The 16,212-nt window shown below is 43.7% G+C and overlaps 1 protein-coding gene across 1 annotated transcript in view; it reads left to right on the top strand.

Moving 5' to 3' along the window:
• fam222aa (family with sequence similarity 222 member Aa) overlaps positions 1-10,501 on the top strand; it is a 46,624-nt gene extending 36,123 nt beyond the window's left edge. The window contains exon 3 of the mRNA XM_062417599.1: positions 6,989-10,501. Within this exon, the coding sequence (XP_062273583.1) occupies positions 6,989-8,448 (1,460 nt within the window). The 3' untranslated portion in view covers positions 8,449-10,501. The remainder of the gene's footprint in view (positions 1-6,988) is intronic.
• The last annotated feature ends 5,711 nt before the right edge of the window (positions 10,502-16,212 follow it).

The following is a 16,212-nucleotide window of genomic DNA, read 5'->3' on the forward strand; positions in this document are numbered from 1 at the left end:
AATTGACACTTTGGGCAGAAATGGAACATCTGCGGAAACAGATCTTGTCTTTCCTTTTCTCCATCTTAGAGTTATCTGTACCTGTGGACCTTATATCTGTCTCAGTGTACGGTCTTAACCGCACACGTGCACAGCTTCACTGCAGGCTAACTAAATGACCTCATGCTGCAGTCTGTGTGAGAAGGAAGCCCAAATTAGGCTCTTAATTTGGTATTTCTTTCATCTGCTTGTGCAGGAAATAGGTAGATTAAATCGCAGATGAGATTGGCTTTAATGAAATGAAAGATTAGATTTGGGAGTTATGGCCAAGTTTTTAAAAAAAAATCTCTTTTAATGATTAAATCCATTTTTGACATCGTGCCATGTCTGCATGCCTGCAAAGGATCAGTGTGCAGATTGCTTTAACATTCTCATTATCCTCTTTGCTATTTGCGAAACGTGTTGGCAGGTTAAGAGACCCATATGTGATTGCAGTATGATGGCACCCCCTTCTGAAAAACTAACTACTGATTTTATTAACATAGTGATTTAGTTGATTAAATGCATTATTTTCTTGTTATTTAGTTTCTGATGTTTAACTCAAAAGTAACTGCATGTGACTATGAGACATAAGGTTTTTTTACTTTGCAAAATAGTTTTTTGATTTAAAAAGTTACATGACAAATGACATTGATAAGTCAACCTCCTCAATAATAAATGTGAACAACTGAGGTACCTTGAGCGAAGACAGAGAGGAGTCAGGTGAAAAGCATGTTTTCTTTTGCACTGTCTTAGAATATGCATTTGTTTGATGATTATGATGACACAGGCAGCTGTGAATTCAGACAGCTCTATCCTCAGAGAAATCATTGCAGTTTGATTTTTATCTTTGCAATTATAGATAGCCTGACAAATAATTGCCTTGATGTTTTTTTCCTGTGCTGTTGCACAGAAAATCAACCTTGAGATGAACAGAGGGAGATGAGTGTTCCTAAAAATGTCTTTTCTGATATCAAGCAAGCAGCAGGGTTCCCTTTCCCCTCACGTGCACTTGAATTGATTAGTACTCTGGGTGAGGGCATATTCAACATGTCTGCCCCCTGCAAGGCTGCTCTACCCTGTTGATCACTGGCTCATACATGTGCTTCCCCTGCTCTTTCTCTCCTCAGGAAGCTCCTGTGGGGCACTGAGGCTTTGATTGACTGGCGGCCGAGTCCGCAGGATGCCTCTATTATTATCATCTCTACCTCGGCAGAGAGGCGGGGGCTATGTCCAGGGGGTCTGGCCGACAGCCCCTGCTTTGTGTGCCCGATAGTCAATTAGAGGCAGCGCACTGCCGGAGACGAGTGGGATGCAGGGTTAATTGCAGAGGACCAAACAGCTGGCTCTATCAGGGCCCATTGTGTTTGCAGCAGTTGTCACGGCAATTGAGGCCTGGCTGTAATCGCTGACTAATCAGCCCTGTGCCAGATGACACCTCCATTAGCACAAGGCAGGTATTGTTCAGGACGTGAAGCTGCCTCTGGCTTCCCCCCGCCTGCCCGTCCCTTTACAGCAGACTAACGGAGATGGGGAGAGGATGTCATAGACCCTGATCCTATCTGCAAAAAAGCTAAACAATAGCCACAGGTCAAAGGTTCCTCCATGGAACAATGCTGTTGAATCTCCTACATTTGACAAGGCAAACGTTTTTCAAGCTGAAGGATTCTGGAGTGTAGAATCTGAAGACTGTTTTTAGTCAATAAATAATTTATTAAAATAACTTCATTTCACTGAGGTTAAGGGAAAAGTGTCCATTAGTGGGGGAGTGTGGTACAAAACTGTGGCCATCTTGGTGGCCTAAAATACATGGTGACTGCAGCATCCCCAGTTTGAGTCCCGTTGGGATCCTTTATTGCATGTTATTCCCAAAAAGCAAATAGTGAATATAAAACCCTGGCTTTTTGTAGTTTTATGTACAGTAGGTTGAAAGGACATCATCAGTGCAGCAGCTCATGTCCTACAGCGACTGTCTTTCTCTCAGGGGAAATGTCTCCCATGGACTGAGGTTGATGTTGGACTGAAGCTGACCCCCCTGTTTTCTTTCATCTCTCTGGCAATCTCTCCCCTGTTGTTTGCCCTAACCTCATCACGCACGGCTCTGTTTGTTTGGCCAAAGTTAATGTGTATCATGCACTCGCTGCTCTGTGAAATCTTAATTGCACTTCAACCGAGCGGTCCTCTCCCTTCATCTAAACAAGCACTTTTTCCCCCTTGCTCACCAGTGTACATGGTCAGATGGGATCAAAGCTTTTGGTAAGTAGGGATACGAGCTTGCAGGAGTGAGTGAGAAAATGCCGAGGGCTTTCTGATGTGTTGGGAGCGTTTTCTCCACTAATAAGAAGAAACTTCTCCAACCTGCTCATAATTTTAGAACACTTGAAACACTAATAAATGAGAGCAAGGGCATTTCAGGCAGGTCGTTCAGACTTTTTCCTCTGCTTATTCATTTAAACCTCTAATTAAAATGCAAAGCATTCTCATGGTCCTCTGGATTTGGTGTTGCACTCTCACACAGCCTCTGACTCCCTATCTCCTCTCCCTTTTTTCTCCACTCCCCTGCTATCCCCCCGCCCCTCCTCTCCTGCTCTCATACTCTCTCTGTCTGCCTTTGCTTCTTGTGATCAACACAATTTGACCTCTCACTTGGAAGAAGTGCACAGAATTTAATGGATTTTTTACAGTCTATTGCTGTTTTGTACCCAGTGGACCTCATCTTTACCAGGCCTCCCCCCTCCACCTCCTCCTCCACCCTCACACCAAGAAAATTAGTTCATCAGAATTCAAAATGTACTGCTGGCTAATTAAAGGAGTGTTAATTGAGTGTTCAGAATTGGGTACCCCCTTCACCAAACGCACACAGATACACACACGCACACACGCACACACTCTCACACGTACATACACACAAGCACACATGCAATCACAGTGACAGCACTGAGTACACCATGGACGGTGCACTTGGGGAGTTTCATGCCAATCAAAAATTGAGAGAAAGGAGAGTGTCCATCCTCCAAGTGAAATGGGATTTCTAGATCATATCATGGCCTACTGCAGCTCAGTCCGGCTCTGTGCTGCCATGTTATCCTATCCCAGCCTTGCTATCTCTGTCTGACCACTGGAGAGTGTAACACTGCACAGATAGCCTCTCTCACTGCGTGCATCGTGCTAATGAGGGGTGGCATTTAGAGATGTGCTGCTCTGACACATGGGCATTGTGTGCCAGGCACTGGGTGATTAAGGACGAAGGTCAGCCCATTAATTGCCTCCCTGCCATCTCCGCTCCCTGGCGCGTGATCTCTCAGAACCAATGCATGTGTTTGCCTGAGCTTTTATCTCATCTCCTATGCAGTTCAATCATATGCTTGGTTTGTTTACATTCCTTTCATGTGGAAGTTTTTTTTTTCTTGCTATTGTAAAAGATGTGCTATCCCAGGTTTCCCTGCTCATTTACTATAAGCTTTTTCATGTGCTTGTGAATGCACATAGCCTCCTGCTCTCAGGAAGGGAAAAAGCATATTCTTCCATCCCCAGGGGAAATAATTAATCCTTACAAGGCTGTCGCATGTCGAAATGAAGCGAGTGTGAAGCATTTAGCCCAGGAGGCATTGCAGGCTGTCGCCCGCACAGGCACCTGTTGTTGTCCCTGCCCTACATTTCATGAGAGAGCGCTGAGCAGAGGATAACAACATGCTCTACTGATGGCAAATGAGACACACAACTGCAGATGCAGGTTTGGGGGTGTGTGTGTGTGTGTGTGTGTGTGTGTGTGTGTGTGTGTGTGTGTGTGTGTGTGTGTGTGTGTGTGTGTGTGTGTGTGTGTGTGTGTGTGTGTGTGTGTGTGTGTGTACGTGTGTGTGTACGTGTGTGTGCACGTGTGTGTGCACGTGTGTGTGCACGTGTGTGTGCACGTGTGTGTGCACGTGTGTGTGCACGTGTGTGTGCACATGTTGGTTTTCATGCATTGCGTTTGCATGCACGGCCACATTGGAGAGTGTGCACAGGTGCAGGAAACCCCCTACCTTATGAGAAGGTGAGGGCTCACACAAAGGAGGCAGTGCTGGCTGCCTCAGAGGGTGTTTATCAGCACGCACCATCTGTATGCTGCTGCTCTTAGCTATGATCTACTGCAACCTAAACCAATAAGTCACAGAGCGCCAGCCCTAAAAAGAGACTCTCTCCTTTAACCTCCATGTCCTCACTTATAGACTTACTGCTCTGGAGGAGAGAGATGTAGAGACCCTGCACATCAAACACCCACAGTGTATACTAGTGTGTATGAGAGTGAAATTACGCCCCAGTTTGTAGCCATACTTACTGTAATCAACTTTGCTATCAAATTTATACCATGGAACTTTTTAAAGAGGAAGCTGGAATCAGAAGCATCCAGATGCTCATTTGCCTCCTCCTCCTCCTCTTCTTCCTTTATGCCTGTGGGTTCTAATAACCGGAAGCCTTTGTGGAGCTGAGATGGGTTTTGTAGGCCTGAAAGGCCTCTAATCCCTGTGGCCTGTGAAGTGTGAAACCCTTTGATGCCAGGTTGGTGTGCCAAAGGCTCTGCCTATTGACAAACAAGGGCCAAGCTGGGAAAAGACGGAGGGAGAGGGCTTTCTCCTCTCTCTTAGAAGAAATACAGGCTCAGGCATGGAAAATATGGACTCAGTCAGTGAGAAGGAATAGAATTAGCCACCCTTTAATGAATTTCCTGGCTGTTTTTATAGTTTTTTTTCTCATGTGGCAGTAATTAGGTGGAATGATGGGCATATTGCAGCTGGGGGCTTGTAGGGGCGGCAGGGCACAGGCCCTTGATATGCCTGAAAGCCAAGTATCTTTCCTCATTTAGACCATGTGATGATCAAAGATGTTTTTTTTGCCCTCATCTAAAGAAGATCAGAAAAAATGCTGCCATTCCATTTGCATGTGGACCAGCAATGTGCTTTGAAATGAGCATGTTTTTCTCTTCGGAGCAAATGAAATAAGTCTTCTGTCAGTTTTCCACTGCAAGTCAGAACATCAAAGCAAATGGCGCTGCTGTCACCAGGGAAGCAGAGTTTTGCCTCAGTAAGGTTAGTTAGATCTGAGATAGGCTGGCCTGGCACAGTCAGCGTAGCCCATTAGGATGGCACCAGGTTTGTGCCCATAATCACCCTCATTCAAACTAAGCCGTTGAAGCCTGGCTGTTTTTGCAAATTTATTTTATAATTTGAATTATAGTGTTTCTGATTTAGAAAACGTGTTATCTGCAGGATGAACAAAACTTACTAGTGTAGTTCTTGCACTAAATTTGGCTTGGGATATTCACAGTCTCTCCCCTCTGCTGTTAAATTCCCAATTTATTTCTTTTATGATATGGATCTTGTAGATTTAATCATTTTCACAGTTGGAGACCCATAGGGTTGTTGAAATGAACTCCCCATGCTATCTGTAATGGGAGCAAAGAAATGAAAATTGTGACTACTTGGCTGTGGAGTCTCTTTAAAATGATTTTGCAATCGGAAAGGAAATGGAGTGAGTCCTAGTCACAGTCTGCACCCTGCAGACTCCTTAGGTCGCCAGGACATTTGCTGACGGCACAGTTATGGCAGTTAATTTTTGTGCGTTTTGTTAGCTTTTGCATAAAAATGTCATTTTTGAAGGGGTTGCAAGTCATTTGTGGCAGTTGATATATTGCTTGTAAATTGAGTTCTTCTCCCAACCCCCCACACTTTTTGTTGCACTGAGCTAAGTAGCCATGAAATTGCCTGAATAATGTCGTTTAAATCCAATCTCACCGCGGCCCCTCACCTCCATGCCCAACCCCCAAACAATGACACATGGTGGGGTTTTTAGAAATTGCCATTTTCCTGTTTGCCACCTCAATTCACAATGGCCAAGCCGTGGCTCATTGAACGAGGGCCATTGCTATTCTCACTCGCCGCTGTCACTGCTGAATTGAATTTTGGGATTGGAGTGGTTTCATATGGCAAACAGCACAGTGCATTTACATGTGCATTTATAGCACCGCCTTTGAGACTGGAGGCTGTACCTGCCTTTTGTTTGTTCCATCATGTGTTATTCTAGACGTTCTATCTAAAAGAAATACGTGTAATAAAAATCTATATTACATGCACACCTAAGCCATTTTTGCACTACTCTTTTATCATTGAAACATTTCGTAGTCGCACAAGGGCAAACAGCTGGCAGGTCTTATATTTGATTATATGAGCTTGGCAATTATGCTTGTCTGTCCTTTTACCATTTTTCAGTATGTGTTCATTTCCAAACTAATTTTCAGTGTTATCCAAAGACAAAGTTTGCACATAGCAGCACTCTAGCATTATTGACTTGGCACTGTTCTGATGTAGTTCACCTTAACCAGGCTAGTAATTCCCAATAGATATTTAATTGGTTTTTGTAAGGGCCTCTCCACACACTCCTGGATTGAATAAATGTGGAAATTCTGTGGCCAAGGGTAAGACCCAGTAATTGATACCACTTATAAATCTCAAATGTGCCACTGCAATTAAACAAGCTTTTATCCCCTCCCCTTCGTCCCTCCTTGCCTGGTATCCAAGGCTAACCCAATTCAATGCTAAAGAGAGTCCGAATTAATTTCACAATGCACTGATTTAACAGCGCCTAAGGTACCAGGCTTTGACAGAATGAGTTTTTAAAAAGATCCATTTGTCTAGGGATGAACTTCCACAGGAGGGTGTGAAAATGAGATGGAAAGAAAGCTCTCAAATGGAGGAGGGGAGTGAAAGAACATAAATGAATGTCAGTCCTGATTTACAATTTGCAGACTCTGTTTAGGTTGTTCTGCTGTGTGTCTACTGTTTACATCTGTTTTTTGGCAAATACAAACCCTTGTCTGGTGTTCTTCTCTTATACACATGGAGCCATCTATGATTTTTGTCTCTTTCATTTCATGGACTGTTTTTGTCAATTCATTTCACTCATGCTTTTCTCTCTCTCTCTCTTCATCCTGCAGGTGAGCTGGTGGTGCCTACACATTCCCCCCGCTACCCCACTGCGGCAGAACTTGATGCCTTCGCTCAGAAGACGGCCAACAACCCTCTTTCCATCAAGATCTTCCCCACTAACATCAGGGTTCCTCAGCACAAGCACCTTAACCGGACTGTGAATGGATATGACACCACAGGACAGCGCTATACTCCCTATCCACATATCCATACAGGGGGCTACCAGGGCCTGCTTGCCATTGTCAAAGCCTCTTCCTCATCGTCGTCATCAACCTCCACCTTTCTCCCTTCAAAAGGTGTTCTCAAGAACTCAGAAGGCAGACGGACTAAGCTCTCTCCTGCCCACATAGCTGTTGCCCCATATCCACCCCCTAGTAGTAGCACTTTAGCCAGTGGCCACGGCCAAATGGTATACCACACCGGGCCCTCAAAGCCTCCAGAAGGTCCCGGGCTGTCGGTTCCCCCTAATGTCACTGTAGCTGGCTCAGTGATTCCTGTAACAGGGGGCCGAGGCCTGGCCTTGCCTGCACAGTCCAACCTCCCCTCCATCCAGAGCATCATTTACCAGATCAACCAGCATTGCCAGGCCCAGGCTCTACAGCAGGTGTGTCAGGGAGCTGCAACTGCACCATCAAATTCAAGCCCCTCCAAGCAGGGCACAATTGTCATGGGGGTCTCTTCTAGCTCCTCAGGTGGAGGCTACGTGGTAGGAATGGGTCCCCAGTCTAACATGGTGTACACAGGCCCTGGGCTGCCAGCTCAAAATGCAGAGTCAATGAAGACTGGGGTGTACGCAGATGGTATGGACTACATCCTCTGGCAGAAACAGCAACAACAACAACAGCAGCAGCAGCAGCAACAGGCTGTGCTCCGCATGTACAGCGGAGGCAGCGGAGGAGGGGGCGCTATCAGCAAGTCTCCTGAAACATGTGTTCCAGGGGGAGGGATTATGGCTGCACAAGTCTCCTCCTCTTCCTCCAGACCGTACCACCTGACAGCGAGTGCCAGCGGAGGAGGCGGGCTGGACAAAGTCAGCTCTTCTCCTTTGAACTGTGTGGGTATGCATGGAAATTTCTCAGTGGGTCAATACTTTGCCCCACCATGGAACAGTGTGCTGGTGACACCTGACAGTGACTGCTACAACCCCCAGGAGCTTTTGGGCACCTCCACAGGAGGGCCGATCACAGGGCACAGAGAAATGGGCTACCCCCACCATCATCACCACTATCACCACCACCATCACCCTGCTATAGACAGCGGTGGAGGTTTGTGCTGCAGCCTGCCTAGCAAGAGCTTGTGCAACACATCTGTGCTGAGCAGCAGCTTGCAGTCTCTGGAGTACCTGATCAACGACATCCACCCACCCTGCATCAAGGAGCAGATGCTTGGCAAAGGCTACGAGACTGTGTCTGTGCCACGTCTGTTAGACCACCAGCATGCACACATCCGCCTCCCTGTTTACAGATAGAGGGTGAAGAAGAAGAGGAAAAGAATCAAGTTGTGAATTTGTGAAGAAAATCAAAGTTAAAAAACAGATGTTTTTTTGGGGGTGGGGGGTACAGAATCGTTGAGAGTGGCACTGCTTTAAGGTGTGGGAGCTTAGAGAAAAGCAGTTGTTGTGCTGTGTGACCCTAGGTTTGGTGGTTTCGAGGCAGGCTGTGTGAATCCCAAATATATGACAGGTGGTGATGATTGCCAGTGGGAGAGAAAAGGGATTTCAAGATTCTCCAGATGTTCCATTGTGTGGTTTGCCAATAGGAATTTTGGATTGATTTATTTGTCCTTCTGTTTTTTAGTTTTTTTGTTGTTGTTGTTGTTTTACTTGCCTGAACAGTTTTTGATGAGAATCATAGCTTGACATGAAGTGCATACGCCACTCATATCCCCCTTACAAATACTAAGGATGAAGCTACTGTGTAGGTTGTCACTGAAACGGTCTTAAAGGGCCAAATTTTAGGGCTGCTCACAAAATCCAAAACTCTGAAAAAGTACGCAGACACACACACAGATGGATGAACACACACAGATAGACAAATGTACTGATACATGAGAAGAATACAGTTATAGGCAGTACTCGGGTGTTATGTACAAGGATCATAAGGTTGAATTAAAAGGATAGTACAATATTAGTTATTATTGCTGTTATAATTGATACATAAATTGCACTGCTTGAATCTTGTTAACTTTGAAGTTTGGAATTGGGTAGTTTGGATATGATATATTTAAGAAACTTGAAAAACTTGAACCTATTTTTTGTTGTTTTATATATTTGTAGGTATATTATATGCATTGGCTGCTATGGGGAAAAGTGTCTCGAAATGCTTTTTTTTTTTTCTTTCTTTTTTTTCCACTTTGGTTTTTATGATTTAATTATTACTCCTCAAGCTAATGTGCAGTTTCTTATGTCCTGGTGTGAGGCATAGTCGCTGCTTTGGTTCTGTAAGAACCTGGTCTGAGAGCTCTTTTTCCTAACCAACACTGGAATCTACAATAAATCTTGAAATACTTATTTAAAAAGAAAACATCACAAAAAAATACAAGTAAAAGAAATGTTACAATGAAGAATGTGATTGGAAGGTTATATACATAACCTTACATGTATGTTTATGCGTGTATGTGGCTGAGTGCATGCGCGTGTGTGTATTTTAGTTTGTGTTCTTCAAAATCCTCAGACTTTTTTTTTTTTTTTTTTTTTTAATTGTGTGATTACAAGATTACCACCAAGATTTAAAAGCTGATTCAACAGTACCATAAACAACATATCTGAGTAATGTACAGGAGAACTTTTGCAAAATTTGCTCCCTTTTATTGGAGGCTTGAGATACTCTCTGGAGCTGTAGTAGAGTTGAAGTTCTCACAAGACTTCTTTTATAACTGTGGTTACAGTACTACATCCGCTTTCTCTGTCAGGTGTTATCATAATGACAGAAACAGGTGGGGGAAAATGGAAGTCCTATTTTAGGGGTAATATTCATCCCTAATCCTGCAAACAGAAGCAAAATGAAAACAATCATGCCCTCTCCTCTGGTGTCAGATGAAATGAGACAAAGCTCACTGCTTTTCCTTGTCCATTTTTGCCCCTGGTTGGGATGCATTCAGCCCAGACCAGTCTTAACTTGATGATTCATAGCATTGAAATATTTATTATGACTGTGAGATTCCCTTGAATGTACTGCACTTAAATTACTGCGATGTTTTATTGCCTTGTGGGACTCAAGTGAAAGAGAAAAATTGGATCAGTGCAGCAGTCCTCTGGTCTTAAATTAGCATTTCTTTTGTCAGTCAAATTTCAATGGTAAATTGAATTTATTAACTGGAGAGAGAGTCAGAGCTTTGTTGTGGGGAAATACTGGCATCAGTCTAGATTTATGAAGTGCAATTATTATGACTGTATTAACATTTTTTCTCTGAGCTTACACCAAAAAATGTAAACTACAGTTGTCAATACATTCCCAATGTACCACATCCCTAATCCCTTTCCTTTTTTGTTTTGAGGTGTAAAATAAATTTCTTTAAGAATATATTCAGAAAGCCACATTTTGGCTTTGACGTCTGTCATTATTTTTAAATGTATGTCCTCAAGAAGTCAACAGGAAATTGGGCCCTTGTTTCAGCAGCTCTATGAGATCCAGAATGAAGTGTGAAAACCTCTGCCGTTGCAAAAAGCAAGTGTGTTAAAGTGATCGTCCCCTTAAACCTACACTTTGGCCATCCAAAGATAAAGGACAGACAGCATGGTTGAAAAAAGAAGATGTGATGAATTTGTTTTTAAAAGAGACAGAAGCAGGAAATAAAGTTTCTTTGATCATTTGCACTCCATAAATAGACCTGTTTTCCCTTAAGATAACCCTTGCTTAATCTTAACTATGAGCCTTAAATTTTGAGCTAATGGTGTTTGTAGACACGCTACTGTCTTTGAAGGCTGGCAAAGATTTCAGTCGAAAGAATACCAAGCCCCTTGGCTTAAATTTGCACAGTAAGCCTCCTTAACATTCCAGTGAAATTTTTTTTCATGTTGTTTCAACAGCTTAATACCCCAGCCACAGTCTGATTCCAGCATATTTTCTGTCTTGTAGAAATATTTTGACAGATTTACAGATACATCCCGTCCCTAAATCCCCTCCGTTTGGCTTCTGCATCCAAGCATTAAACCCTGTCACATGATGTCGAAGTGAAGAGGAGACACTTGAGGCAGTGGAGTTTCTGGTGTCTGGCCTTTCCCACCAGTGGAGGTCTGAGACACCAGGCCTCTCTGCTAATGGGAATATTGGGTGACGCCTGGCTGCTGGACACTGCCAGTGGAGAGTATTCATTCACTCAAAGGGCTGAAATCAAACCCTTTTTCAAATAGCAAGGGATTTCCTATTAGGTACTGAGAGGAATCTGGCCATTTGGAGCCAAGTTCAACTGAACAAAGCGTGGAAAATGCCACACAAAATAATGTTTCATTTTTCAGCCTGTCAGGCAGTTTTATTAAATATAAGGTGGTATTAAATACTTACATACTAGCTAATGTCTTTGCATTGTGGCTATTTTTTCTATTGTACAGGCTCCAACCTGTCTGTCCCCTGGTCCGTGACACACATTAATGAGCTCCTATTGATGGGATGCATCTTAGCCCTGCAACTCCCGATTTGGACAATGGACGCTTAGCCCATATTAGGATAATAGAATTAAATTTCAAATAGATTTGTGCCTGAGCTGATCCACGCACGGCTCACTCAGCTGCAGAGGCAGAGTGGCATATGGCATGTCATTATCTAAGCCCACCCTCCCCCTGTCCAGGGCCAACAGGGTTCAGCAGTGCTTAAACAAACTGAAGGTTAGGACTGGCTGGTGTTGAAGGGGAGGACAGCAGGGTTTGTTGGGGGGGTTGCTAAATCACAGCCTCTATAGCGTCTCAGAGGGCCTCCGCACCGCACCATGGCGTCTGGGCTCAGAGGCCTACTTTAAAAGCTGGGCTGTGTTTGATCGAGGGGATTTGTTTTCTGTTGGATTATACATGGTTGCTCCCTGCCTGGCTGAGGGGCCCTGTGCAATGTGACAGATCTCAGTAAAAAAAAGAAAGAGAGAGAGATACAGGGAGGGATTTTGGGGTCAGAGAAGCCTCGAAGCATCAGTAATCAGGATAATTGCCATGTTCCTGGTGCTGGTATCAGCCTCCCCTCTTTGGCTGTGTGGCCTCACATTTAGATTCAAGCTCTGTAGAAATCACCTGTAAGACTTATTGTGCAATTTACTCAATTCTACTAAATGAATTATTTATTTGTCCTTTTTAATGCTTAAAATCAATATTTTAAATTACTCTTCCCAGGAAATGACATATTACACCATCCGAGCACCATCTGAATGAGGACAGTGAGATCTGTAACTTACCTCTGTGGCCAGGGACTATTGACTGTTAACACATTTTCAAGGGCAATGAGACACTCACGAGGATGGCCTGAGGGCAAAGTGGAGAATTGACTTACGCTGGTTGTAAAAATCCCTTAGTAAATCCCAATAAGTCCATGAAGACCTTTACCCAGCGCAAAGGTCTAGTTGCATATTATGCACCTTAAGTACTGCTGAGAAGGAAGGAGAAGGGACGGATTCGTTCAAAGCAGGGTCAGTCTTTCACTCTCAAAACAGAGGGGAGGGAGGGTTGGAAAAAAATAAAGGCAGCTGCTCTCTCTGTAGAGTCTTGGCGCTGCTTCTCTAACCTACAGATTACAGAGGGGGGGTAGCTGGGGGGGAAACGTCCCCTCCACACCGCTTTGGTCAACCTCAGTCATGTCCCCTGGCTGCCCTTGGGCCCCTAGGGCTCTCATCTCAGACTCCTCCCCAGCATCCCACCCTAACGTCTACTAGTGGCTGGAGAAGATAAAGTCATGAGGCCAGCCTTCTCCATTTGGCTCCTACCTAGAAAAAAGACTTTAATCAATAACTCTGATGTTCATGAGGAGGGTTGTATAGTTAACCCACCAGCCTGAGAGCTGTATTGCACAATATTTTTTTAAAGAGTTGCTTAAAGAGTGTTTTACCACAAACTAAGAGCACTTGCTATCTCTTTAGTGCTACTGAATAAAACTGGATGAGTAACATGTGAGCACTGTACAATTTGCATTCTGTTTTTAGTATTAAATACCACACAAGGTAAAAATCAGCACAGATGTGAAAATATATAAGGATATTTTCCCCAAAGGCACAGCCCCATAGTCATTCCAAGAGCTTACAGGGTTTTATTTCTTCAACATCACAGCTATGTATGTTCAGCTGAAAAAGCTTATGGCCTCCAAATATTCATCTGGCTTATGTGGTACGTTTATTGCTGTATCCAATCTAAACACAAAAGTCTGGGGATTTTGCTTTTTCTTCCTGTTTCCTTTACTGTTTGTGTGGCTCTCAGAATGTTCATGTGGACAAACAGGGCTGTTTTTTTCCCCGAATGATCTCAAATGTACCAACGCTGCCAAAGTCTGAGGGTGCCGCAACCTTGAGAAAATAATATATATGGAAATGGGAAATCTATAAAGCATCTCTCTTATTGTTCTCCCTGCAGTGTTGTATTTATGTTTAAAAAAATGATTTTGTCTCCTCAGGATGAAAAAATGTAAAGAATACCTTGCTTTTTTGAAAATGATAATATATGAGTCTTAGATTTCGAAATAAGAGTCTGAATATGAAAAAAAAGCTGTAAAATCCTTTAGTCGTGGGGTTTTCAACTTTTGAATGTGCCTACAGCCAAGCATCCCAGTGATTGCTTACCTTCTACCCTTCTCCAGTTCTGCAATCTCCTCCTAATCTCTCCTCAACCATCATCTTCAATTTGCTGAAACTGCCACTGACCCCCTCCCTCCAACCCAACGACCACAGTAGATATTTGGTCTGTTCCCTGCTTTTTGTCAATCTCAGGACTGAAATTTCTTTATTTTAATGTAGATGCTTGGTTTTCATTTATCCTCTTCTCTCTTATGTATTATTGTTTGACATAAGTAAATAAAGCAGATGACTTCTACGCCTGTCCTGTTGCTATACTCATCCACAGTAGACCCCTCTCTCTTTCTTTTCTTCTCTCTCTCTCTTACTGTAAACATCTTCTTATACAAGACTCTGGACTACACCTTGTAAAGAAGGTAAGCATATTAGTCTTAGGATTCACTCTGCACATCACCACCATATGCCAGCCTCTACAATCCTGTTGTTCATTTGACCTTTTTCACCTCTGTGTTAGCAGTGGTATCGCAAGAGCTTCACAGTTCATGAAGAATCTTTGCTGTCATTTGAAAACAACCTCACCACCTTGGGTAATAAAAAAAACAAGAAAAAAGGGAGACTGTGCCCTCTTGTACGGTGCAAATAACTGATATTTTTCTTGGATAAGGATTTAGAGAAACTCCTCTTAGGCAGAGGCAAGCTAAGTCTCTTTACACACAATTTACCAAAGTGGTCAAGGTGAGGTGTCCTCTTCTGATGCCTGGATACTGGAGACTAGACCAAGCTAAAAAAAACACTTTATAACCTTGTTTGTCAAAAATCTCAGTAGGAACTTCGATCTGTATGCAGCTCCCTGCACTTCATCCAAAACACACAAAACCTAAAAACCGCATCAATATGTTAGTTTTTTGTGTGTGTTTTTTCCTGAGTTTATGTTCTAGTGTAAATCAATCAATAAATTGTATTTATTGTAACAATGTATTACTGTAGTTAGGAGTAGGATAATACCAGTATGGCATAGGCCTGCTACAAATTGCACTTCCTGACAACATACACTCAATCTGAATGTTTAACAACATAGGTACCTTCAAGAACTCAATATTGATGCCTTTTTTCCTCCTTTCTCTCCTCACTCACAACCTCTCCACCCACCTAAAACATCAGATAAGCCATAGACTGATGAGCCAGCCGCCTCCACCAGAGCGTGTGGTACTGGGAGAGCACACTGATTTCATACACGCTCACTCAAACAGAAAAAGAGCTCTGTGGAGCAGAAATGCTTCTCTTATTAGCAAAACTCATTCACCTGCACGCCACATTGAGTCCCTGGCAATTTCACAATAAATCATGAGAGATGCCTATGGAGCCCAAGCAGCAGGCTGACGCTCCGCTGCGGCCGTGCCCTCGCCTGTCAGTTTAGACACTCTGAATCATTTCGGGTTCAGCAATCGCGTTTCGTCGTAGATGAACTGAAAGGTCATCTCACACGCCACCTCACCAATATGTCTCTGGTTCCTCATCTCCCAGTGCTTCCAATGATTGCTCATTCCATTTAGAAATACCACACCTTGGTGAAAAATTTCACTGAGGATCATGGGAGGAATTTCAAGGAATTATTTCAGCAAAGAGAAGATTAGCTGTGAGGGAGCCACATAACTACTCCAGGAGTTGTCTCTGAGTCTAGAGAGGGATTCAGTAATGATCTATCCACCTCTTTTGCAATATCAGTGAGTGAAATGATCAGTGAGAGTGGGACTAATATGTAGAGAGTCTTGCTTCACTGTGTCAGGCTGCTGGACGTCAGGCAGACAATGAATGTTGTACTTGAAGCCATCAGACAGTCTGGAGCGTTGTTTAGTGAATGAGTTGGCCCAAGTCCAGCCCAGTATCCACTTGAGACTCATCAGCCTAAACACCTTAAAGCTTAACTGGCTGGACAATAGCTGGACAATTTGTACTGCCAATATCTAAGCTAGTTAGTTTACTTAAGACCTTTTGGCTGAGGCTGTCAACTTTCCCTTACGCATGGTTACTAAATGAGGGCCGTTACAACATGATCGTACTTGGCATCACATAGTTTGTTGAGACACATTTGTGGCAGGGAGCATACAGATGCTGCAAGCAAGTGAGCCATTTTGTTAACAGCTCACACTTCCTGTGCAAGTGTGTGGTTCCAGAGTTGCTGACAGTGACACTTGCAGGACCGAGCCCTGCCCTACTTAACAGGCTGCAGCGAGGAGGGCAGGCCAAGTTGTCAGCGGCGCTAGGTGCTCACTGCTTAGATAAACCTGGAGGATTAGTGGCCCAGTTAAAGTTGGGGCAAAGAGGATTAGCCTCTTCTGTGAGGTGACGAGAGATTCCCTGTGTCCTTCAGCGCTGCTGGCCTCAGTGAGAGACGAGAGGAGGAGTGGTGAGGGGTGAGGCCCTGGTTATCGTGACTGAAAATCACCACTGTAACATTTTAAAGAAGAGGAAGAAAGGTGAAGTGTAATGATGAAAGGTGAAAGGCAATGAAGCAGTTCATAAATTCTTGCCA

This window comes from Scomber scombrus, chromosome 4 (assembly GCF_963691925.1).
Source record: "Scomber scombrus chromosome 4, fScoSco1.1, whole genome shotgun sequence".
Taxonomy (NCBI): domain Eukaryota; kingdom Metazoa; phylum Chordata; class Actinopteri; order Scombriformes; family Scombridae; genus Scomber; species Scomber scombrus.